The 24365-nt window shown below is 44.9% G+C and overlaps 1 protein-coding gene across 1 annotated transcript in view; it reads left to right on the forward strand.

Moving 5' to 3' along the window:
* LOC142768587 (uncharacterized) overlaps window positions 1-24365 on the forward strand; it is a 33272-nt gene that overhangs the window by 6301 nt on the left and 2606 nt on the right. Inside the window, exons 2-4 of the mRNA XM_075870584.1 lie at window positions 8971-9060; window positions 14022-14120; window positions 16650-16703. Of these exons, the coding sequence (XP_075726699.1) occupies window positions 8971-9060; window positions 14022-14120; window positions 16650-16703 (243 nt within the window). The remainder of the gene's footprint in view (window positions 1-8970; window positions 9061-14021; window positions 14121-16649; window positions 16704-24365) is intronic.

Raw genomic sequence — 24365 nt, forward strand, 5'->3', positions numbered from 1 at the left:
AGGTATCTTCTCACGTTCCCTTGACTGGTCCTTTTCGGTTAGACTCCCAGATTACACACCAATATTCATGGCAGAATTATTTGCTATTGTACTGGCACTACGGAAACTTCCTTTGGGCGAATCGGAAGCAGTCGTAATTACAGATTCTTTTTCAGTATGTGCTGCTCTGTCTTCAGGAGCCAACTTAACACTTATGCACATGTTTCGACAACTCATACCGACAAACTTGAAAAAACTGCAGCTCTTATGGGTACCAGGTCATCGTGGCATATATCTCAATGAGATGGCGGATGCACTAGCCACAGCATCTCTTAGCGGTCCCATTATACCGATTTTGCCTGATACGGCTTACGCGACAGCAATAAGGTTTAGAAACCTCTGTTTGCGTGAATACGACTGCTACTCATTGGATAAATATCGAGATTTCGCACATCTAAGATGCCGCTGGAATTGACAGTGGTGTGCAACACGGCACTTGGAAGTTACTTTTACAAGATTGCGTTGTAGAATTCCTCAACTGAATTATTATTTGCATAAAGTTGGTCTAAAGGCGTCACCTTTATGCCAGACTTGCCAAAAAATGGAAACGATAGATCACTTCTTTTTGTTCTGTCGCCGGTATTCTCATCAGCGGAAAAGATACCTGGTAGCTCCACTTGAAAAATTGGGATTAGAATTAAATGTGGCAGTAATTTTGTCGTTTGGCAGCATTAAATTCGGTAATAGCCACAGGGACGTCTGCTCTGCGGTATTTGAATACATAATTGAAACAAAGCGATTGCCATGTTAATCTGCCTATATATGTATATATATGTGTGTGTGTGTGTGTGTATGTATGTATATGTATATATATATATATATATATATATATATATATATATATATATGTGTGTGTGTGTATATGTATGTATGTGTATATATGTGTATGTATATATAGACCCACCATTACCTCTGTCTCAAATCGCATCTGATGGCCTGCATCGCTCCCTGCTCAGATATACTCCTTTTTCGATTTTCGGCTTTCCTTTCTATATTTTTTTAGCCCAAAATTACGTTTTCTTTGAAAAACCATTAGCCTTTTAGTTAAGATCCTGCCGCCCGGTTCTTGGCCGATACCCCTTTGTGGGTGTGCGCCAGAGTGTCAAGGATCATCATCATCATCATCATCTTCATCTCGCTCATCTCAGTGCTTTTCTGGACTTTTCGCTGCAGTTGTGGGGTGTATAGCCCCGTAGGTTGCGGTAATGGATGTACAACCTCACGAGGCAACGTCTGACTCCAGTTCGACCGCGGCCACTACCTCGAGGAAGCGAGGAAACACATCCAGTGAGAGCGATGACACTGAGCTGTACTCCGCATCTTGCGACGAGTCCTCAGACGACGGCTTTCAACCTGTCCTGCACCGCAAGGCCAAGCGACGGATCATCAATCTATCGCCGGTGTCAAGCACAGCCACCATGAAAACGGCGCCCCAGCGATGGCCCCGTTCCATCCTGTTTGTGCCAAAGAGCGCTACCGAAAGTCTGCGTGTTCTGAACAGGCAAGCACTTTCGCTCTATTTTGAGAACACTGTGCCAAACGAGATTAAAGACCTACGGCTTAATACAAGGAGAAACATCCTGGCTGTAGATGTGCGGCACCCGAGTGCGCTGAGCACGCTGCAACAAGTAACACAACTGGGAAACATTGAAGTTAAGTCCATCATACCAGCCGATGGTGCGACCACATCAGGAGTCATTTACGACATTAACACGGAAATCCCAAACGCAGACCTTCCAATACTCATAAAACCAGCGAGTCAAGACAACGTCATTGTCAGTGTTGGATGGCTTAGAAACACACGCTGTGTGAGGGTAACGTTCAAAGGTGACTGTCTTCCCGCATACGTGAAGGTTGGCCACTTTCGTCAACAAGTTCGACTGTTCATTCCTAAACCCGTGGAATGCTTCAATTGTCAGAAGATCGGCCATCTAAAGGGTGTTTGCAGGAGCTCCGCAGCGTGCCCCCGGTGCGCCGAACCACACGCGGAAGACAACTGTAGCGCTACCACACTGAAGTGTCCTAACTGTCAGGGTGCTCACAAGGCTTCTTCGAAAGAATGTCCGCACATAAAGAAAGAATTTTCTATTTTGAGGCAAATGGTACGAGACAGCTCCACCCACAAAGAAGCTGCCGAGAAAATCCGGCTAAGCAGACGTCGCCGTCGAAGGTCTTCACGTCGGAGAGCGCCAACCTCAGGCGATAAGTCGACGCATCAGGAAAAATCGCCAGCTTCAGTTTACAGCACGGCAAACACAGACGTTGTAAAAGAGCAAAGGGGCAGACCAGTCTCTACAGAAGAGTGGCCTCCACTTACGCGTACACAACGCTCAGAAGAGCCGCAGCAAAAGCCGTCTTCTTCACAGCAAGCTGCTGTAATGGAGGACTTGCGGAACACAGATCAGCAAGTAATAGCTCTTTTGCGACTATTAATTAACGCCATCCGCTTGTTGTTAAGCAACTTGCACACACCGTCAGCAAGAAGTGCATTGCAATTACTGGACGCTTTGAGTCCAGTACTCGCAGCGCTTGAGTAAATAATGGCTCACCAGCCACTGTCTGTCAGAGAAGAGGTCCGAAAAGCAGCGATTATTCAATGGAATGCCCGGGGACTGAGGTCACGCGTCGCCGATTCCCGTCGATTCGTGTACACCAATAAGTTCCCCATCATTGTCATCTTCGAGCCAAATTTGCGGAAAGAAATCAGATTTTCTGGTTATGAGTCATTCATGTCGTCTACAACTGTGGAATGTCGTCTACAACTGTACAGCCGTGACCTCACCTACATTCATCATCCGGTGTCACCCCACGACGACAATCATTATATAAGTATAACAGTGAAAAGGAGACTTACCATCACGGTTGTGGGTGCCTACCTCTCTCGGTCAAGTCGTTTCGACCATACAAGACTACAAGGTATCCTGTCAGCAACTTCTCACCCATGCATTATAATTGGCGACTTCAACGCCCATCATACAATCTGGGGAAGTTCGAAGACCAATGTTAAAGGGAGAAAGTTGGTGTCCTTCGCCTTCGACAACCAACTTTTCTTGCTAAATGATGGCAGTCCAACGTTCCTACGCGGTTCAAAGTATAGCAGCTGCCTTGACCTGGCCTTTGTCTCACGAGGCCTCGTCAGGCATGCTGAGTGGTTTCCAGACATAGAAACGCATGGAAGTGACCACATTCCCACTTACGTCAAAATCGAAGGATTGTTCCGTGCTAAGATACGCGACAGTGTTCAGAGAGTGGACTGGTTGAAATTCAGTCTCGCATGGAAGAGCAATGTGAAGCAAACATATCCCTCGACATAGAGGAGACAATTAAAAGCACAATACACGATACTACGTGTACCCCCACCTGCTCTCCCAAAGTAACGGAATTTGACATCGAGCTTGAACGACTTCGAGCAATCCGATGGCGTGCTGAACGAAGATACCGACGCACGGAGGCAATAGAAGACTTACGGATTGCTCGACGTATACAAAAGATGATTCAGCGCCGGATAAATAAACGCGAGACACAGCGTTGGACTACTTTTTGTGAGTCACTTGACCCACGAAAATCTTTATCCCAATTGTGGAAGACGGTACGAGGTCTCCACACTAAACCCACTCAGTGGTCACCATTCAGGGCTCTCGCACTTTTTGAACAGAGACGCAGCATGACGTGGCAGAAGACTTCTGTGCCAGAGTATCTGGGCCACTCGCAGTGCCCAATAGCCTATTGCCCTCGCTTAACTGTCCACAAACACTGGATTCTCGCATGGATATGCCTTTTTCCATCGTGGAGCTCAGAGCAGCACTAGCGTTGTGTGGACGCACGTCGGCACCAGGGCCCGATAGAATTTCTTATAGGGCCTTGTGTCATCTGGGTAAACGCGCGAGAATCCTCCTTTTGGAGTTGTACAACAAATCCTGGCAAGATGGAACGCTCCCGACAAGCTGGAAGACAAGTCGCCTAGTTCCACTTCTGAAGCCAGGCAAGTCACCGTTGGACCTCTCATCTTATCGTCCGATCGCATTGGCCAGTTGTGTAGGCAAAGTTATGGAGAGGATGATCCTGGGACGCCTGGAGTGGTTCTTGGAGTGTAACAACATCTACCCACATGCCATGGCAGGATTTCGGCGTGGTCGAGCATCGATTGACAACGTAGTTGACCTGGTCACTTATGTCCAACACGAGAAAGGCCGTAAGCGTCTCTGCACATCTTTGTTCCTAGACGTGAAAGGGGCGTATGACAACGTTACGCATGAAGCTGTTCTCACCGCTCTCGAAGATATAGGAGTAGGTGGTCGGATGTATCGCTGGATACGTAGTTATTTGTCAATGCGATCCTTTTTTGTGAGCACTGAAGACGGTCCAACCTCTCCACATGACAGCCACCGTGGCGTCCCCCAGGGTGGCGTACTCAGCCCTGTGCTGTTCAATCTTACGTTAATTGCTCTCACTGAGCATCTGCCAAGCACGGTCAGGCTATCAATGTACGCAGATGACATCTGCATTTGGGCATCGGCTGTAACACGCCTGCAGTTACGAGGAAGAATTAAAAAAGCTGCCACTGAAACAATACACTACCTCCGAAATCGAGGCTTGGAAATTTCTTGCGAGAGATGCGCCCTCGTAGCTTTCACACGAAAACCTATGGATAAGTACACTATAAACATCAATGGTCAAACTGTGCCATATGTTCGATCGCACAAGTTTTTGGGCGTCATAATTGACAGGAATCTATCATGGAGTGATCACGTTTCGTACATGAAGAAACGGCTAATAGACATCTGTAATATACTGAAGTTCTTTGCAGGGAAGACTTGGGGAATGTCTCCCAGTGCAATGCTACAGCTGTACAGAGTACTTTTTCTCGGTTTCCTGTGGTACAGTTTACCGGCATTGACCAATGCAAGCAAAACAAGCCTTCGAACGCTACAGAGTGTTCAATCTCAGGCACTCCGGATTTGCCTCGTCTTGCCCCGTAGTGCGTCAACAATGGCTACTATAGCTATCGCCGGTGACCACCTCATCACGACACATATCGACGTTGAGGCACTCCGGACACATATAAGGCATATTGCTCAGACACCCTACCACCACCTAGCCTCTTTACCAGCAGTTAGACCACGTTCGTCATTTTGCAAAACGGTCACCACATACCGCGATTTTTTGCCAACATGCTTCACACCCGCCGCCAGGCCTTTGACTCCACCCTGGTGCCTGACTCAGGCCAATATCAGGCTAACTATACCTGGCATCAAGAAAAAAGCAGATATGTCGTCACCTGCTCTTAGATAGCTTGCTCTGCTCTGGTTTTATGAGACGTATCAAGGCTGTATACACCGACGGCTCTGTTTTACAGAAGAGTTCAACGGCATCATTTGTTATACCGATAAAAGACACGACAAGAAAATTCAAGACCTCCCACCTTACGACATCAACGGGAGCAGAGCTCACAGCTCTTCGTGCCGCGTTGCAATTTATCAGCGATCAACAGCCACAAAAATGGACAATTTTCAGTGACTCAAAGGCGGCGCTGCAATCCCTTCTATCCCCTTTACGCCACGGCCCGTACGAACAGCTGGTATTTAAGATTGCAGAAAAGACTCACTAATTCATTGAGGAAGGACATGAAATAGCATTTGAATGGCTGCCAAGTCATTGTGGAATAATTGGCAATGAACGGGCCGATCGAGCTGCGCATTCTGCCCATACTGAAAGCGATGAAATATCAATTCCGCTTTCCAGAACTGACGCTGCACGGAAACTCCGCATGCTTGCTCGCAAGCGCACCACGTCACAATGGAACGAGTCACATTTTTTCCATGCACGGTTAGGTACTTTAGACCCAACTCTCAGTCTTCGAATTCCTCCAGAATTACGCCGACGAGACGCTACTATGCTGTGCAGATTATGGTTGGGCGTCGCATTTACCAATGCGTACGCGTTCCGCATAGGAATGGCTGACACTGCTGCATGCAACCATTGTGGCAGTGATGAAACAACTTGGCACATTCTGTGTGAATGCCCACAATACTGCTCGCAGAGACACGTCACTCTGCAATACACTAAATGAAGTGGACAATCAGCCTCTTTCGGAAGAAAGACTCCTGCGCTGCCGACAGAACTTTATGTCGCAGAAGAAGGCTATGAAGGCGCTCATGCGCTTCTTGCGTTCGACCGGCCTGTCCAAACGACTGTGATCGGAACTCCCTGAATGTGTGCGCATGTGTTCTTTTTTGTTTTTAATTTATTTTATATCTCTCTATAGCTATCCTTTTTCCGACCCTTTTCCCCACCCCTGTACAGGGTAGCAAACCAGTTCGTCTAGGTTAACCTCCCTGTCTCTTCCTTTTAATTATTTCTCTCTTTCTGCACTGCCAGAGCCACTTTGATGTCGATGCGTGTTAGGGCTCCCCTAGCGGCTGCTCCTGTCCCCATACGGAACTTTTGCCAAAGCTTCGTGTCCAGTAAATGAGTTAAATGACTCTTGCATGGCGTCAAAGCTAGCTCGCTGGCCGGCAATGCCGGAGGACATGAATTAGCGTCTCGATAGCAATAATAATAATAATAATAATAATAATAATAATAATAATAATAATAATAATAATAATAATAATAATAATAATAATAATAATAATAATAATAATAATAATAATAATAATAATAATAATAATAATAATGTTACTATTATTATTATTATTATTATTATTATTATTATTATTATTATTATTATTATTATTATTATTATTATTATTATTATTATTATTGCTATCGAGACGCTAATTCATGTCCTCCGACATTGCCGGCCAGCGAGCTAGCTTTGACGCCATGCAAGAGTCATTTAACTCATTTACTGGCCTTGCAAGCTTCGGAGAATCCCACAAGTTGCAGTTTCGCTCTTTGCTTTTCAATTTGTGTGTGCTTATCCCGACTCGTTCGCGGTGTAGTGTAGCGTCTACATGAACCAAACTCGTTTCACCGCCAATCTCAAAACATCTACAGTAAACGCTTCAAAACAGAAACCTTGTCATTGGATGAACTGGTGCCTCAGAGAAGCTAGACAGGGCCCATCGGGAAGCGGAACGCCTGCGTGCGTTGGAGCTTCAAGCTATGAACGTCTGTCTCCGCACTTGTGGCTGAAGTGCAGTGTATTAGTATATACATGAGCGCAGACTTAGGTTACCCTATTACTCATGAGTACACATCCTGCCATTTCTCTACCCAAATAATGATACTTTAAAGAAATACATAAGTGGTAGTGTTTAGCAAAGGGGAAATGTCCCAAGACAGTGGCTAGGTGCAGCAATGCGGAGAATCGCAGTTAAAGAAAAAGGGAAGCTATAGCTTTGTATCATTTGCCTTAGAATGCAGACGACGCGCGATGAAGACAGGCGCGAATCAGAAACTTACGCACCGTCATACAGGTGGGTACACCATCATATAGCATGTGTGGCGTCCTATCAATATTAGCTAGGGATTCTCTGGGGGCGGAGTATCCTTTCATTTGTATAGGCAATCGTTTTAGGAAATTCGTTGCGTAACAGGTGTGATTATTTTTCGCATAAGCGTGTTTCTTCCTCAAGTCATATTGCTTGCTACCCATAGTCAAATACAGCAGCTGTAATCCTTTTTAGGACATTTGTTTTTATTTCTCGTGCGTGTGTGTACATCCACAAAAACGCTTGCGTAAAGATCGCGTGCGTGAACCTATGTATGTTCATGCGCGTATTATAATCATACATCATGCTCGTGCAATCATAGCGTACGCAATGTGCGCCAATATAGTTAATTTAAAAGCAGGTACTGTCAACACAAACACGCGAGTGTTCGGAAACGCATGACCCTGCTTAATATAGACCTGATAACGTGGATCGGCACAAAAAAAGAAAGAAGCAATCCTATTAAAACTGAAATTGCGATTTGTTTTACCTCCCGATACACTGACCTAAGCGTAGGTTTGTTTTGCAATCAACTGAGGAGAATGTGTATTCAACTTTTGACGCGACAATGTAACCCGATGGAATACATGTAATCCGCAGTCTGAGTCATAGCACAGTTTGTTTGAAAACTGTTAGGGCGGTGCGTGTAGCAGTATAACAACATAAGCACAAGTGATCGCACAATATGTAGAGTCCCACTGCACATGAGAAGTCTTCAAGCTAGAGCTCGCTGGGCAGATTCTTCAGTTGCAAGTTAATCTGACGCGATTATTCGCCGAACAAGCTCGACATCTGCGTGCTCAGCGTAAATACTTGCACAGTTTCACCAGTGAAACCTTTTATTCAGATTACATTGAGGTGTTCCGTGGCCAGCACTTTTTCTCCAGCGAAGCAACGCGATCCGAGGCCACATTCGAGAAAATTTACCCCAGCGCCCAGTGATACTGCCGCATTGACCATGCTCAGAGTAGTCGTGTTAGTTTTTTCGACCAGTACCACCAGCGCAAGGAGAATTCTATAGAGTAGCAAATTATTAACAACCATGACAGCAGATAGAGCACACTCACGATGAAGTTAGGCTCGGGGGTTCAGAGCTTATACGTGGAATTTGCCGACTAGTATAGAGGGTTGGTATTTTAATTCACTTTCAATTATTCTGTCGTAATTATGATTGATATTAGTTTCTTGGGAGCAATTCTATTTGTCATATCTACGAATCTACCATCTAAGATATGAATACGAACGAATAAGTATTGACTGTAAGGTGCCTAGACTTTACGAGCAAGGAAGTGCACTGGATTATCCACACATAGACGCCTTCTATTGACCTAGCCCAAATAAAAAGGTCAAAACTGCTACTGTTAAAAATTTATATAATTTTCTTATGTGAAAACAAATGCAGAAACTTCTTTCTGGCCACATTATCTGATGCATCTTTTTGACCTGCGCAATTTTTTTTACATACTGACTTAACTGGTTCTTGCCTGCACGCTAGGAAAAGATCCAATGTTCTACTATCCTGGCAAAATGCCAGGTCGAAGACAGCAGACACCTCGTCAACGCCTTTCTACAATAGAAGAAGAGGGTAGGTATTTTTTATGGCTTATAACATCGTAAATATAGAGTGTGGTGGAGATTTCACCGCATTGCAACTTTATGTTGCGCGAATGCTGATTTTGGGAATCCGCTTCAGGCACAAGCGCATCAATCACAAGAAATATGGTCTGAGGCTGAAAGACTGTGAAGAGTTTTCTTTATAGTTTGGTTACTTTTAAAGTTATAGGTGAATGTTAGGAAAAAACAGAAAGTTTGGAAAAAAATGGGCGTCCTAAAAAAGCAAAGCATATAGTGCAATAACAAACGACTATCAAAGCTGACTTGCCTGCAGACGATGGTAGTGAAAAACAATCTGTGCTTTAGCCAACCCATTGTTGCTGTGCTGTGTGTCGTAGGATTTCAACAACAGCCATGACTGGCAGAAAGCAAGCGTGGGCTCTATGATCTACAAGCAATCTAAGGTAATTCAAATTGCCCGTCAAAGAGCGGTCTCAACTTTCGTTTGAGCAACAGATTGCCGTTTATCGATTCTCTGGCTGTATCGTGTCAACTTTTAGTTGGGCAACGTTATACAACGAGCCCCGCCGCGGTGTTCTAGTGGCTAAGGTATTCTGACCTTAGCCGCTAGATCAGCTGCTGACCAGCAAGCCGCAGGATCAAATCCCGGCTGTGGCGGCTGCATTACCGATAGAGGCAGAAATGTTGCAGGCCCGTGTGCTTAGATTGGGGGGCACATGAAGGAACGCCAGGTGATCGAAATTTCCGGAGCCCTTCACTACAGCATCTCTCTATCTTAAGTTGGTTTTGAGACGTTAAACCCCACATATCAATCAATCATTCAACATTACAACGAGTGTGCACATGACAGAAGGAAGCTATATAGAAGACGAGAAAATGGGCACGTGGCGCACCACCCCTCCTCGTGCTGTCGGGAACCATGATTTTTTTTTAGCAGTAGCCTGAGAAGTTGAGGCAAGTGACCACCAAAAATAGGTAGACATGGGAGTCGAACAGCTGGAGAATGGTAGCAACTAAACAAGAACATTGGCCTGAGGCAGCACGGTGTATCGAAGTACGCCCACAAACAGGCAAACGGAATTGTTCTCAGTCCCAGGGTCAACATTGCAAAAATTATTTCAGTAGAGAAGTTTCAAGTACCCGAGCCGTGTCAACGCTTTTCTGTTTCGCCAGTAACAGCGCTTAATGAGTCCAACTTATGAAGAACGATACGCGTGCATGGTGGAGAAACACATCAGAGTTCGTAATATAGATGCCACCAAATGTGAACCTTTGAGCGCGGGAATGTTGCGATGGTTCTGCCCGTCGAGACAGCAATGTTGGATAGCGGTGGCTTGGAAGAAGTCGTGGAAATTCACTCGGCATTTTGAAGCAGAGGATACAAGGTAAGCTATTCTGAATCAACTTCGTAATCCCTTTTTGTGCCTCGCCGTGATGGTCTAATGACTATTGTACTCGGCTGCTGACCCGCAGGTCATGGGGCCGAATCCCGGCTGTAGCGGCTTCATTTTCGACGGAAGAGAAATAGATGAAGGCCTCTGTGCTCAGATTTGGGTGCACGTTAAAGGGCCCAAGGTGGTCAATGCATCGGCATAGAGCTTTCAGGATGAAAAGTCTAGCGCAGTCTCGTCTAAGGTATCCAATTCTTTTGGAGCTCATAGAGAAGAGTGCAAAGCGCATGCAACAATTCTCACTCCGTTTTTTGTCGCGCTGGTGACGTTAGTTCACCTCTATTAATGTTGGTTATTGCTTGCGTGTGCATTTACAACGTAGCATACACTATGTTACGCAGTTCTGAAGTACGTGTTTGTTGCTAGATCTTCGCTTCTGTGGCATATGGATAGTTTGCGACATACGCAAAAGTATGCATTAAAGTGGAATTTCAAATAATTTAACTGAGAAATCAATAAAAGGTTGCTATTTTAAGCTAAACTATGAAAACTTTTTCTTTATTTTGCTCAGGGATTTCATTGTCCAGGTAGTAGAGGGTTCATTATTTGTTTTCTGATTGAAATCAGCTGTAAACAACAAGATGTTCTTTCTCATTTTACATCACAGTTTTTTTCTCTTAACAGTGATGCGGTGAGGGTATCTGATATTTAGCTGCAATTTATTACTTCCATTGTAGGAGCGTAGTGGGCGTCTGTTCTTTTACGTGTGCGCGCGTGGTTGTAAAATAATCAATTGGCCAAGAATCATCGCATATTGGTTGCCTCTAATGGATTAATGGTGGATGTCACCTACTGAGCCGTCACTGTGCTGCCAAAATTATGTTTGATTGGTTAAAGAGCATCTACATTTTTTATTACAATTGTGCTCAATCGTGTTGTTTAGTGTTGCAATAGTGTTGCGCCTATACTCATGTGTATCTGTCTGATGTCCTGTCTCTCGTCGCGCTACTCGCAATGGCTTCTACGTACAAGCGCTCGGTCATCCAATCGTCAACTGTTTAAAGGTCTTGAACTTGTTCTTTTGTCGCAGGAATGAGTTTTGCTCACCTCATACCTGGTTACGATGGAACTATTGACCCTGTGCCTCACTATATCAGACACGTTGCGTTTCAATTGTAATCACCATTTTCTGGAACAGCCTATCTTCTTGCGTCTTATTTGGAATACACCTAGAAGGCACATAGAGTATCGTTTTTAATAACGAAGGGCGCATTTTTCAGCTTTTGTAAAGCGAGCTGCTTTTCGAAACTCCACTCGTGAATTAGAAAAAGAACCATTGAATGTTTTAGTGCACTGCTTCACTTTTTTTTCCACAAAAGTGCTCTGGTCGTACTACTCGCTTGATACGTTTTAGCGCTCTTATTTGTAACATTTTCAGTGACTTTGATTAAGAGTTCTGGCTGGGTGTTTAAACCAGTACGCATGTGCTGTATAGACACCCGCTCAGTACGGTTTTATATATTGGCATCGTTGCTAAAAATCATATATTGGTTTTGTGACTGACCAGACATAGGTCATTGACCTGTGCAAACTAGTTTAGGATATTGTGCCTTGCAAGCAAATGCAAGGAAATGTAAAACTTCGTCTTTGTTACATTTAGTGTGGCAGTCATTTTACACCTTCCATGACTTCTTCAAGTTCCAATGAAATTACTCTTGTTTTTAGTAACAAAGAAAGAAACCACTCAAAAAAGGTGTCCATCTTTCATTCATTTAGATTTAGTTTGTTGATTATAACTTCAAGTGCTTGAGATAAAGTCAGTGAAAAGTATTCAATCAATCTGTACTGTGAGTTTAAGCGTTACATTGCTTCATTTCGTTTTTAGTTGTTGTGTGTACGCAGGTTTTTCCTCTTGTCAGTTTGAATGCATTATGATGGAAAATTGAAGCTCAGAAAAATTTAAATCATTAGCAGAGCACACATCACTAAATAGAAGAAAATGCATTTTGCATCTTGTTCTTTCTTAATTCGTAATCATGTATGTTGTGCTGGTACTTTTATTCCATTGCGCAGTGCTGTGTAATAAGCGTTTTTTCATACGCTGACGGTGCCTTCTTTGAATTTATCATCTTGTGAAGCTTGATCGATATGGTTACCAACAGTCTTGAAACAACAAATTGATTTTAGTATACTCGTCCACCTCTCCGGTACTCTCGTGATTTGAAGAAGCTCGTGTCGCATAATCTCGTGGAGTTAGCTTTCCTGTTACCTTACAGCTGGTAATAGAGTGCCTTCAGGTTCTTATTTATAGGTGGATCCATGTAATGCATATCAGGATCATAAGTTACCCATTCTTGGAAACGTTAGATATGAGTACAATGATGAAATAATAACTGCCGGAAACCTAAAGAGAAATATAATTCACTGATTTGCGGTTATTTAAAAGAAATACAATGAGTTTATATCTTGGCGCATTAAAAATAGGTTCCACTTTCTTTTATTGCTCGTTGTTTATACAGCACCACAGTTGCAGAAACGTACTTTTATTCGATTAGATGATTTTTTCTTTAAAATAATGCATGTTTTTAGATAGATAGATTGAGTTGTAGGAGAATGAAATAAAATTCCTGAAAAAACAGGTGTGTTGTGCAAATGATCACTAATTTTTACTCCTGCTTAACATTCTGGTGCCGTAACAACCAAAAAGTATACGAGGTAATTTTTTTAAAGTACAGAAATAAAAATATTGGCAAAGTGTGTTCAATGTCTGTATTTCAGTTGATTTTTATATATACAAATGTACACTACCATAAGGTGGTAATTGTATTTTGAATTTGCACTTTATGCATTTTATATGGTGGTATTAGGGGAATTTAGCTGGCACTGTTGAGCAGTGCTTGTGTTGAGCGCCCTATGGTTCGTAAATATGCTCACTCCTTCAAAAAAAGACAAGGTTTGTATATCTTGTAAAATGACATTATAATAAATATTCTGTCAGTATTCAGTTCGTGTGCCCTCGTAGTGCATAAAGTAACAATTATAGGCTCCTTTTTGTATAGTTTTTGGCTCTAAACAAGTCCCGCCAAAGCTTTCATTCGATTCTCAATTTTTCTAAGTTTAGTCTTGCAAGAATGCTTGTTAAGAGGGAATTATTCCAGCTGCACTGGTTACTTCCAATCAATATAAGAGGTACTCCTGAGGGAGGTAAGCCACAACGCCCTTGATCACACCTATTTACTTTGACATGAAATGAAAAACTTAAAAACTACGTGTTCACGTAAATAAATACTCCATTTTGCCCTTTGAAAATGCTTAGAAGATTGTAAAAGAATGCACGAATTAAACCAAAATAAATCCAAGTAAGAACAGTAAAACTTCGTGCTCTTTTCACTGAGCCACAATAGGAGTAATGTTTTTGCCCATTATATGCCCTTCTGTGGGCGTGTTTTACTCCCAGTTTTGTACCTATGTTAAGATCTAGAGATAATAGTGATATGGAGGCTAAGCCACAAGCTCCCACTTGGGCATTTTTATGTTTAAATTTTATTCTTGGATTCATTGTATCTTTTTATCTTTATAGGAAGTCGTCCAGAAAGAACTAGTGGGAGGCCTTCACCGAGAAGACATCCTCGGCTTCGAAGAGCCGGACCCCGGCCTATTACTCCTCTCGGTTTCCAACGTATGCATATGTTTGTTGTTTTTTAGGCTTACTTTGTGAATATGTAAAGAGTTAGACGTATTTGTATTCATAAACCCTTCCTATATAGCATATCTTCACTGAAAGCAGTGCTTCAGAGCACTCTCCGACGCTTACATAATTCACGGGGCGATCTTTAATGTAACGATCAGAAAAAGCACGGGATGAAGTATCCTCCCAGACCCGTCGACACATTTAAATTAGCCCTAATCAAGCATTTCATGGCAATAGCACTGATTTATATAGTTTTGTGTTATCCATATACCCTTTCATGAAACAGACGTCAATGATTGTTTACCTCATGTAGGCTCTGAAGCATTGACCAAGCTGCGTCTTCGAGCTTCCATGCTAAGGCATATCAAGCCGTACTAAGGAGCAAATGGTAAAATATTGTCGAACAGCCGGAAGTTGCATCTTAACCTGTAGCAGGCGTGATGTTTTTTTTTTCTATTTACGTAACCTGTAAATAGGTGGCTCCTACTCACGACCGGAATCACCACCAGAATGCGCACGTGGTTTTTATGCTTGTCACCGAGTCTTCGAGCGTTCCCTAATTATTCTATATCTGCAGTGGACGTCATATAGGATTTCAGTAGAAAATAATGCAGTTGTTGCACCTACGAATAAAACCGATGAGCGAAGGCTCGTAGAATATGGATGCAAACGACTCTATGCGTCATCTAGACATAGTTTTTTAAATATACACTAGAGAGAACTCTGGCGCTAGTGTGTACGGTATTTGCAACGCACGGCGCTTCAGCGAGCATGGGAATAATGGGTAGTACACGAGTTTCTCTGCATTTTTCCTTCTGTATCCTTGTGTGTTCCTGTGGCTTAGAGCTCTTTTTCCAAGAAACAAAAACAGCAAATGTTCATTGGTTGCACTTCACCACCTTATCTTTTTACGCTTACCTTTTCAAGTCGGGTCACAAAATTGAAAAGGGTTTGTTATTTTCTACAAAACAAAACCGAAACGCATCAATAAACAAAGCCACAAATACGATTTGCCACCCGAAACTATGAAGCCTAGGAAAATACGTGTACTACCCATCATTTCCAAGGTCGCTGAACAATCGAAGCGCCAGAGTCAGTTTTAAGAAACTCTGAAAAATTTATGCACCTATGGGCTGGCACACATGATGCTGGTAGAGCGGGAAACTGGTGGGTAGAACGTATACTGCACTCGGCTGCGTAAACGACTAAGCGACTGAGTTTACGGCTCGCACAGCGCAGCGCGAGTCACTCCTGTCAACAGAGGAACCACTGGGCAAAGCGATGATTTCGGCGTTCGTCAGTTTCAGCGAAGGGAGAAGACGAAGAAAGGGTGCGCGTGTTCACAGCAGCTCAGCACCTTTTTGGGGTGTCAGGTCTCTAGGAAAACAATTCTTCAGCTAGGAATCTTAGTCTCGCGTTGGCACACGAGTCTGACATTGATGAACTGTTTCATTTACTTTTTGACCCGGCGCCGCGTCTATGTTGCAGAGAGCCTAGACGTTGATGCCCATGCGTTGATGACCATGCTGGGGTGCGGGCCAAAAGAGCTTCGCTCCTAAAAAACACAGCGCCATATACCACAGCAAGAAGTAGATTATTGAGTAGGGCAAGTGAAAACTTCCTTTCCAAGTTCACTCTGAAAAAATGAGTAGTTAGGGAGTGTTTTGGCTTCAAAACAGTATTCGTCATTTACATCGAGTATTTTTTTCGCGCTACCATCACCCTTTTGGTAGTTTGTAGTTGCGGACGACGCAGGTGTTACCATTGTGACATATTATTCCTAATAAGACAGTGCCCCGCGCCGAGGTTTCAAGAAAGGAAACGCGACAAAGTCAGATGACAATTATAGCTGCGGAGCATACATACTCCCCGAATACTCGAATTTAAAGTGTTTGTTGTTGAACGAGCAACATCTTACAAAAGTGCGAATCAGCAATTTTGCTGAATATTGCCTGTGTAATGCCTATTTACAACTCAAGTAGAAAGTATGACCTTCTCCGCCAATGCCAGACATGCTGCCGTAGCTAGAGAAATCACAACAGAGTGCTTGTAGGGTCATTCAACAAAATGCAGGTAAAAGTAAAGCCGACAACTACACACGCTACAAGAAAACGCCGCGGTCAGGTCTATTTCGCTGCTATGATATATGATTTGCCTAAATGACAGAATGACACCGTTCAGTTTTACATAAATAACGTTTGTCGCATGAAGTGGAGAATTGAAAGCACTGAATATGATCAGTTGAGTTTGGGTAAGGTAATTGATCGCATTATTCAGGGGTGTCCATATCAGTGTGGCCGCAAATGTTGTAGTAGTGTAATTGTTTGTAGTAGGCCCCATGGAGAAAGGCTTGACTGTAGAGCTCAGAAACGTTACCTAAGTTTTGGTCAAAAAAGCTTCCGATCCAAGCTTCTTTTAAGCTTTTAACATGGTGTTTTCTGGCATTTCATAACGACGGCTTTCACTTATCTTTTCTATTCACTTCAGTAGTTTTATGTGTGATTCATCATTTTGCAGCTCTTTTTGATAATAGAAACAGACCGGTTGCTCCAGGTCACCGTGCACCAAGAGGTACGTAGTACGCTTTCAAGAGACTGCGTTATAATTGTACCATGGGTGAGTCCGTATCACGTCCGCAGGGTGATACTTAGTACGTAGAAAGTAGGGAACTTGGGAACTTGTTGAAAAAGACAGCATTGTTCACGAAGTTTTATTGCATAGATTTTGTAGGCACGTACAGTATATAAAATAATCTCGCCATTTTGTGTGTATTCCAATGCTATGCTGAAAGTATTGCGACTGCATCAATGGCGAAAATATAAAATCACTATTGAATGGGAAGGTCATTTACAATCCTTCTTACATAAAATCCGCCACACAATGGTCGCACTATTTGGCATAGTTCTTTTTTAAGCGAAGAGACACCCCTGTCAGATGCGCGAAACAGAGAAAGAGAGAGACTATTTTTTAAAAGAGATATTTGCTGGTGTCTATACACCACTTACATAAAGCTCTTTAGCGGGATAGTGAAAGGAATAGGAAGCGGGAAGGTAGCTGCTTCGATTCAGTATTAATAAAAAAACTAGTGACAAACAGACGTATGACATGTATTATTTGCAGCCAGTAAAGCCATCTGGACCCCCCACGCTGATGTGCTATGCAGTGAAGACGACGCAAATGGCAGGCTTTGTACTACCTTGTGCTTGTTCAGAATAGAAAAGTTTTTTCCTGCAGGAGTCTGGCGCCAGCGTTCGTTGAGGACGAACATGCTCTTCATAACTCTTGTGTTTGCGGGAGACACCATGGCGCCTCGTGCGACGCTCCCTGTTTCTTCACCTGCATCATGCGCGTTTTTCGACTGTGAGACTTTTTGCCTAACTGGTGGAAGCTTTCGACCGAGCAAGTGGCCGTGACCTCATCGAAGCCAAACTTGTTGCCATCAGTAATCTTTCGTTCATCCATCCATGGGACTCCAACGCTCTGAGGCGGTCCCTACACGGCTACTGCTACTGCAGCGTGATTTCTGCGTCCCATACTATGGGCCCGAAGCAGGCATCAGTGTGAAGGGCTCTCAGCCAACTCTAGACTCTGTGTGGATGAAGCATACAACCACCGTAACACCATATTCCAAAGAGAAAGGGTTCTCGTCGGCGACGGAGAACGCCACCGGGCATTGCGCGGCAGTGACGACACCCGAGACGCACACCGACGCGCTGAATCTGATTCAGCTTTAACAAGATCTCCTTCTGGACTACAAAATGACATTTTGGCTGGTGAAATATTGGACGATGATGCTGTCTCGAACTTAATAATATGGTGGTCTTGGGACGTTAAACCCCACATATCAATCAATCAATCAATGCTGCCTCAAACTGTCCTGCTGACCACTTCGATGACGACGATGCAGGTGGTTGTTGCAAGACCGTCATCAAGAAGCAGCGCAACTGCGAAATGAACGCCCACAAGGAAACTCAACCAAGCGAGAGGATTCCGGGCGTCTGTTAGCGCAATGTACGCAAGCAGAGTGGGAAGCGGCATCTGCCTAGACTTCCTATTCCGTCATTCCAGCGACGCAGACAGCGCTATGTAGCCATGCTCCAAAGCAGTCACACGGTGATGAAACAGCAATGCAGTTTGGTCTCTCAGTAGTCATAAACCAATGAACGCGTCTTCGCACTTTACGACGCTGACGCAAACGCTCGCAACATCACCGTCTCACCGCCATTTTGGCCTTCCGCTGCGCCGTCTATAGTCGCTGGAATGGTCGACTAGACGACGAAATGATTATTCTATTCCCTCACGAAGGGCTTTGCCTGGATAGGCGGATGCACCCTGAACTTGCTGGTGCTCTCTAGAGCACTGCTGGTTTGACTACCAAAAACCACGAGGACATCATCTTCTAAGTGTGACCACTACAAAACCTAGCATCATCAAGACGGCCCGGTCACATGTGACCAACGCATTTTACAGGGTGCGGGAGTTAAGACTTGGTGAGCGTGTTTATCTCAAAACAACATCCTTTGCAGCTACGGACTACTCTTGCAAGCTATTGTTCCTGGCATCGTGCCCCGTACTTCGTCCTTCACGCTAGTACATGAAATTGTGGCTCCTGCAACCCAGATACTTCAAGCACGCATAATGAGTCAGCGTTGGTCACTTTTGAAGGATTGAAGGTCTCTCGGTACGCGCGTTTCTACGGGGTCCAACTGCGTTGTTGCCTCCATCGCCCTCGACAAGGGATTTGCAAGATTCGCCACGAGCTCTGCCATCGAGATGACCATTTCTCTACGCCAGACGTTGTTATATGTCCGACGTGTGCCATCGACACGTCAATCCAGACAAATCTGTGCACTACTGCACTGCAAATCCTGTGACGGACCTCACCCTACGACGGATCCAAACTTCCCTCGGCGTGAGATGCAGACACTCAACAAGGTATGGGTGTGGAAACCCCTCGAAAATGAATTGCATCAACTCCAACCCTCCACTTACCATACCATCCGTGTCAAGGAACGATCTGGACTCACCAATCACGCACCCCGACAAAGCAGAAAAGTCGCGCTCTAAGAGCCGATCCAAATCGCGTCGCAAATCGAAAACCCGCTGTTAGTCCCAGACCCGCTTCAAATCACGGACACGTTCCCAATCCACGACTAACCTCGATTCGCGCTCCCGCCCCAAGTCTCGCTGCTGCTCCTGCAAGGAATCACGGCGTCCACTGGAAAAGCGTGCACCTTCCCCATGTACACAACAACCCTGTAAGAAGCCTTTGCAGAGCGACCACCTGTTGGCAAGGGGGTACACGACTTCTCCGAGCGACAGCGGGCCCCAGAACGGAAGGCATTCAAAGTGGCACTTTTGGATGTAGGTCAGGCAGAGGGTCCCCCAGCTAGCTTCGCCCCGTCAATCACTCCATACCACGTTTCCTCAGATCACCAAATCCTCAACCCCTGGGCCTCTTGAGAAATTAGCACGCCTACGTTGAGACATGGAGGGGCATTGCGAGCACCTGCAACCGCAAATGAATAGTCTGGTAGCAGAAATGGACACCAGTATGCAGACTGCGCTCAAAACGATAGAACGCCGCATGGAAATTCTTCAATTTAAGAAGATGAAGCGCGTCCAGTCGTGTATAGAATGCACGCTCGCACGTACCACCGCTCTACCAACTACCGAGACTAAACTTGATCAAATCTCTAGGCCGTGAATATCCAATGCGAGTGCATGGCGCTCACACACACGCCCTTTCGTTTCCTCCCGGGATGAAAACGGTGTCGCGTGATACGCCACTAGTGCTGCGGAAGAAGAACTGCAGGGGATTCCGCCAAGAGTGGAATTCCCTGCAGCAGTACGAAGCCACATTCATTGACATTCGCGATGTTATTCTCTTACAAGAAAATAACTGTCCGCCTTTTTTATTACGCTACATCACGTTCTTGGGTGCCTCTTGTCTTGAAGAAGCCCTAGTTTTGAAATATGTCACCTGTCGCGTGCATACCACTAGAAGTAACATCCCTAACCAAATAATCGAAATAGTTACCCAAAGCTCAAAGAGCGAAACCTTGGTTTTATTAAGTGAGTACAGTCCCCCCCCCCTCCTTTGCGTACGCACTGCTACGCGTACCCTCTGCGTACGCGTACCCTCTGCGTACGCACGAAAATTGAAATTTTTAGACGAATTCGTGTGGTGTGCGGGGATTTTAACGCACCACATGCAGTTTGGTGTTACGTCAAATCGCATGCTAAAAAACACGCTTGTCGAACGATATTTGTAATATGAGATACACTCTACTCACTGACCCAGAGCACCCCACTCTTAATGGTAACACGTGATACCTGCCCTGACATCATCTTTTTGCTCAACACGGACCAGGTGGTAGCGTATGGTCCTATATAGGAGCACCTTGGCGGCGCCACTACAGTGTGGTGACTGTTTCACTACTTCATGGTGCCCGAAAACCAAGCGGCGTTTACGCATTACAGACTGGGTCAAATTCAAGAAATGTCGCCGAGAACTGCCTGAGGGGCAAGGGTAAAAGCGATGGCTTGACTCTCTTATTCAAGATATAGAGGCCACCACGCGCACAATGTGTACTGCCACCGAAACACCAGACATAGACCCAAATTTGCTTTATCTCTGAGAAGGATGGAGAGGACTGACACGGCGATAGAAATGTCATTGTCTCAATCGTAAACTGAAGAAAAAATTAGAACAAATTACGCGGGAATCCCAAAAATACACAGCGACCCTCACAAGAAATAACTGGCGAGAATTCTGCAACCGGCTTTCAGGAACAATAGGCAGAGCAAATTCATGGTCGATTCTTCAATCTCTCTCAAACCCCATTACAACGAAAGCAACAAAAAATATTTTAACAGATACACATCGTAATGCACCAGTATCGGGACGAAACTTCGAGACTTCTTGGCGGGCTCGAAAAACACTTCATTTCGACAGGCATAACACCATATTACCCTGACTATCTGCATGTAGGCGATCATTTGATTGATATGTGAGGTTTAGCATCCCAAAACCACCATATGATTATGAGAGACACCATCGTGGAGGGCTTAGGAAATTTCGACTACCTGGGTTTTTTAGCGTGCACTATAATCTGAGCAGGCGGGCCTACAACATTTCCGCCTCCTTTGAAAACGCAGCCGCCACAGCCGGGTTTCGATCCTGCGACCTGCGGGTATGCAGCCGAGTACCTTAGCCACTAGACCACCACGGCGGGGCCTGCATGTAGGCAAGATGAATGAACTGTTGAATGCAGATATAACGGTTGATGAAGAACGAGAGGTGTTACAAGATCTACAGCGTAACACGGCACCCTGAGCAGACCACATTCGGTTACCCATACTGCGTATCATAAGTGATGCGAATATCACCCACGTCCCCGGTATGTTAATTCAATGCTGGCGCCAAGGTACGCTTCTCCAAAAGTGGCGACATGCGGATATTTTATTGATTTCTAAGTCGGGCAAATCAGTTCAAGTTCAAACCCTAGGTCCCATATACCTAACCTCTTTCATTGGCAAGCCGATGGAGCATGCACTTTTGTGACGTATGCAGTCCTTGTTCGAAGAGCAATCCTTCTTTGCACAATCTCAATCCGGATACCTAGCTCATATACCGGCCAAAGACGTATTGTTACAGCTACGGGAGGAAGTCCTAGGGCCTCCTCCTTGCGCATAAACGAGAGCACTAATTGTTTTAGATTGACAGGGGGCATTCGATCATGTTGAACATGACCTTATCCTAAGCAATCTAGCGGAGTGGCATTGTGGACATTGAATATATAACTACATCCGCTCTTTTCTTCGTGATAGTACGGCCACTGTGGTCTGGTACCACATCGGTCTGGTACGTTCCACCTTACAGGACGGGGGACACCGCAGGGATCTGTTTTTTCTCCTACATTATTCAATGTTACACTCGCAGGGCTTCCCCGCGTGCTAGACCAGATCCCCAATGTCGCACATGCTATTTTTTCGGATGATATCACTATCTGGTCGACACGGGGTCTGGTGGAGTTATCCAGGACCGACTGCAGAAGGCAGTGGATACTGTGTTTGAGTACGCTAAAAAGGATGCTTTCAATGTGCTCCTAAAAAATCAGAGCTTATAGTCATTTGTTCCCAAAGCAGTAGCCCTCCTCCTTTAATCACTGTGCACGTGAATAGTATAGCCATGCCACATGTCCCCCGTTCCCGCATCCTTTGATTACACGTTCAGGCGGATGGCAAAGGCAACTACACCATTGGCCTTTTAACTCGACAAGTTGATTAAGTACTGTGCATGATCTGGCGGGTTTCAAATCGGCACTCAGGCTTAAAAAGAGAACTGCTGCGCTTGGAGGAGGCCTGTGTGATCATCCGGCTAACATATCACTTGCCCTTCCAGTGGTTGATCCAATCGCAACAACTACACGTAGACGCCAGGATCCACAAACTGACAAAGCTGGCTCATGGCGTTGTGAAATACAGTTCCACACGTCTTCTTCTCAAGTAGGGGACACGCAACAAACTCGGTGAGCTGCTTGAGGCAGATTGGGTCAGTCAGCGCCAACGCCTCCTGGTCACCCCTACTGGCCGCAATATCCTCCCGTCCTGTCCCGTCTCCTCCCATCCCGTCCCGCAATGCCGTCCCACCACTTGAAATTGAAACCCACCCCAGGTCCTTATCGCCCGCGATACAGAAAATACTAAGGTTTCTTTCTTAACCCCGTAACATGCACCCCAGGGCTCACAAGGGCCGGCACAAATTCTGCGTACGATACCTCAGCAGTATGCTCGAAGACATCTCGGAATCGCATAATCTTTGCACAGACACAACCCGAACTCGTGAAGCTTCCGCCTCGGTAGTGTTAGGTGGCACCGATTTGCTTCAGGACTCGGCTGCGATGCGTGAAACACATGCTGCTCACGGCGAAATTCTTGGAGTCGCTCTAGCGATACAATACACTATCCGTGTTCGCAGTGAAGTCTACATATTGACAGACTCACAACAGGCATGTCGGGCCTTCCTATCAGGACATGGCAATTCAAGTGAGGCCCACCAAATTCTCAATCAATTCCTGTAAGTCAAACAGTGTTGTTTGCATCCGCTTACTCTCTGCTGGGCAATGACTGGGCAATGAACGCGCACACGCTATTGCTGCGAAATTTTTCTCTAGGCGGCCCGGCAAGGCAAGGTGACGATTCTGAAAGGGGGGATCCTCTTCTCACTTACAACGAAATTCTGTGTCACTATAGCAACGTGCGTCGCACTCAGAGCACCTCACCGCCGTCTTTCTCGCGACAGAAGGCAGTAGCGTTACGCCATCTACAGACTAAAAAATTTCCCGATTTGGCAACACTTCAGACACTCTACCCGCAGTGCTATGCCGACCATTGCCCCGGCTGTGAAGACTCGCCCACGACCTTCTATGTCTCGGTCTTCTGCATTAGCAAACATTTTCTCTCCCTTACCTGCTTTCCTTCGCCCTTTACGTAAGGAGAAGCTGTGGGAAGATGCTCTCCGCGATGGACCCCGGACTAGGGGTTCCTCTCACGCCGTCCTTCTCCTTGCCTATAAGAATAAAGACGTTTCCCTATCTCTCCATCCTATAATAAAGTCCGCTCTTTTGAAACTTTTTGATGTCTTACTGTTAAAACATACTATGCAAGGACATTTAGGCCGTATTTTATTTGCATTTCTGCATTGCAAAAACAAAGCTGTTATACTTGTCGAAACGCCATTTTCATCAAAGTTGTTCCAATATTCTGGCAAGGTTTATACTTCCTTCACTCCCAATGTAGTTTATTTTTATGATATGAGAACCTATACAGCTGAAAGTAGGAATACACTGCTGGCCCAAAAATTATTATTTTTGTGATAAACCCTAAACACGCAGCATATTGCAATTTCATTCAGGGGAAAAATAGACGGAACAAAGATGACTTAACTGCCATAGTCACGAAAGTGTAGCGCATTGAGATTAAGGGAAAAAATTGCATACGAGTAGCTCCGGCGAGTATTATTTCATCAATTTCCTAGTGCACTACAAAATCACTTGTGTACCCAAAGCTTGAAGTGCCCTCTAGGCAACATGATTTATTTATTTATTTGCGAAATATAACAGTTCATTACCGACTTCTCACACCCCTCACATATACCTGCACAATTCTTCCAGCATGATCGTAATTGGCCGAAACTCGACGGGCTATATTTTACACAAAATGTCTCTC

This window comes from Rhipicephalus microplus, chromosome 8 (assembly GCF_043290135.1).
Source record: "Rhipicephalus microplus isolate Deutch F79 chromosome 8, USDA_Rmic, whole genome shotgun sequence".
Lineage (NCBI taxonomy): Eukaryota > Metazoa > Arthropoda > Arachnida > Ixodida > Ixodidae > Rhipicephalus > Rhipicephalus microplus.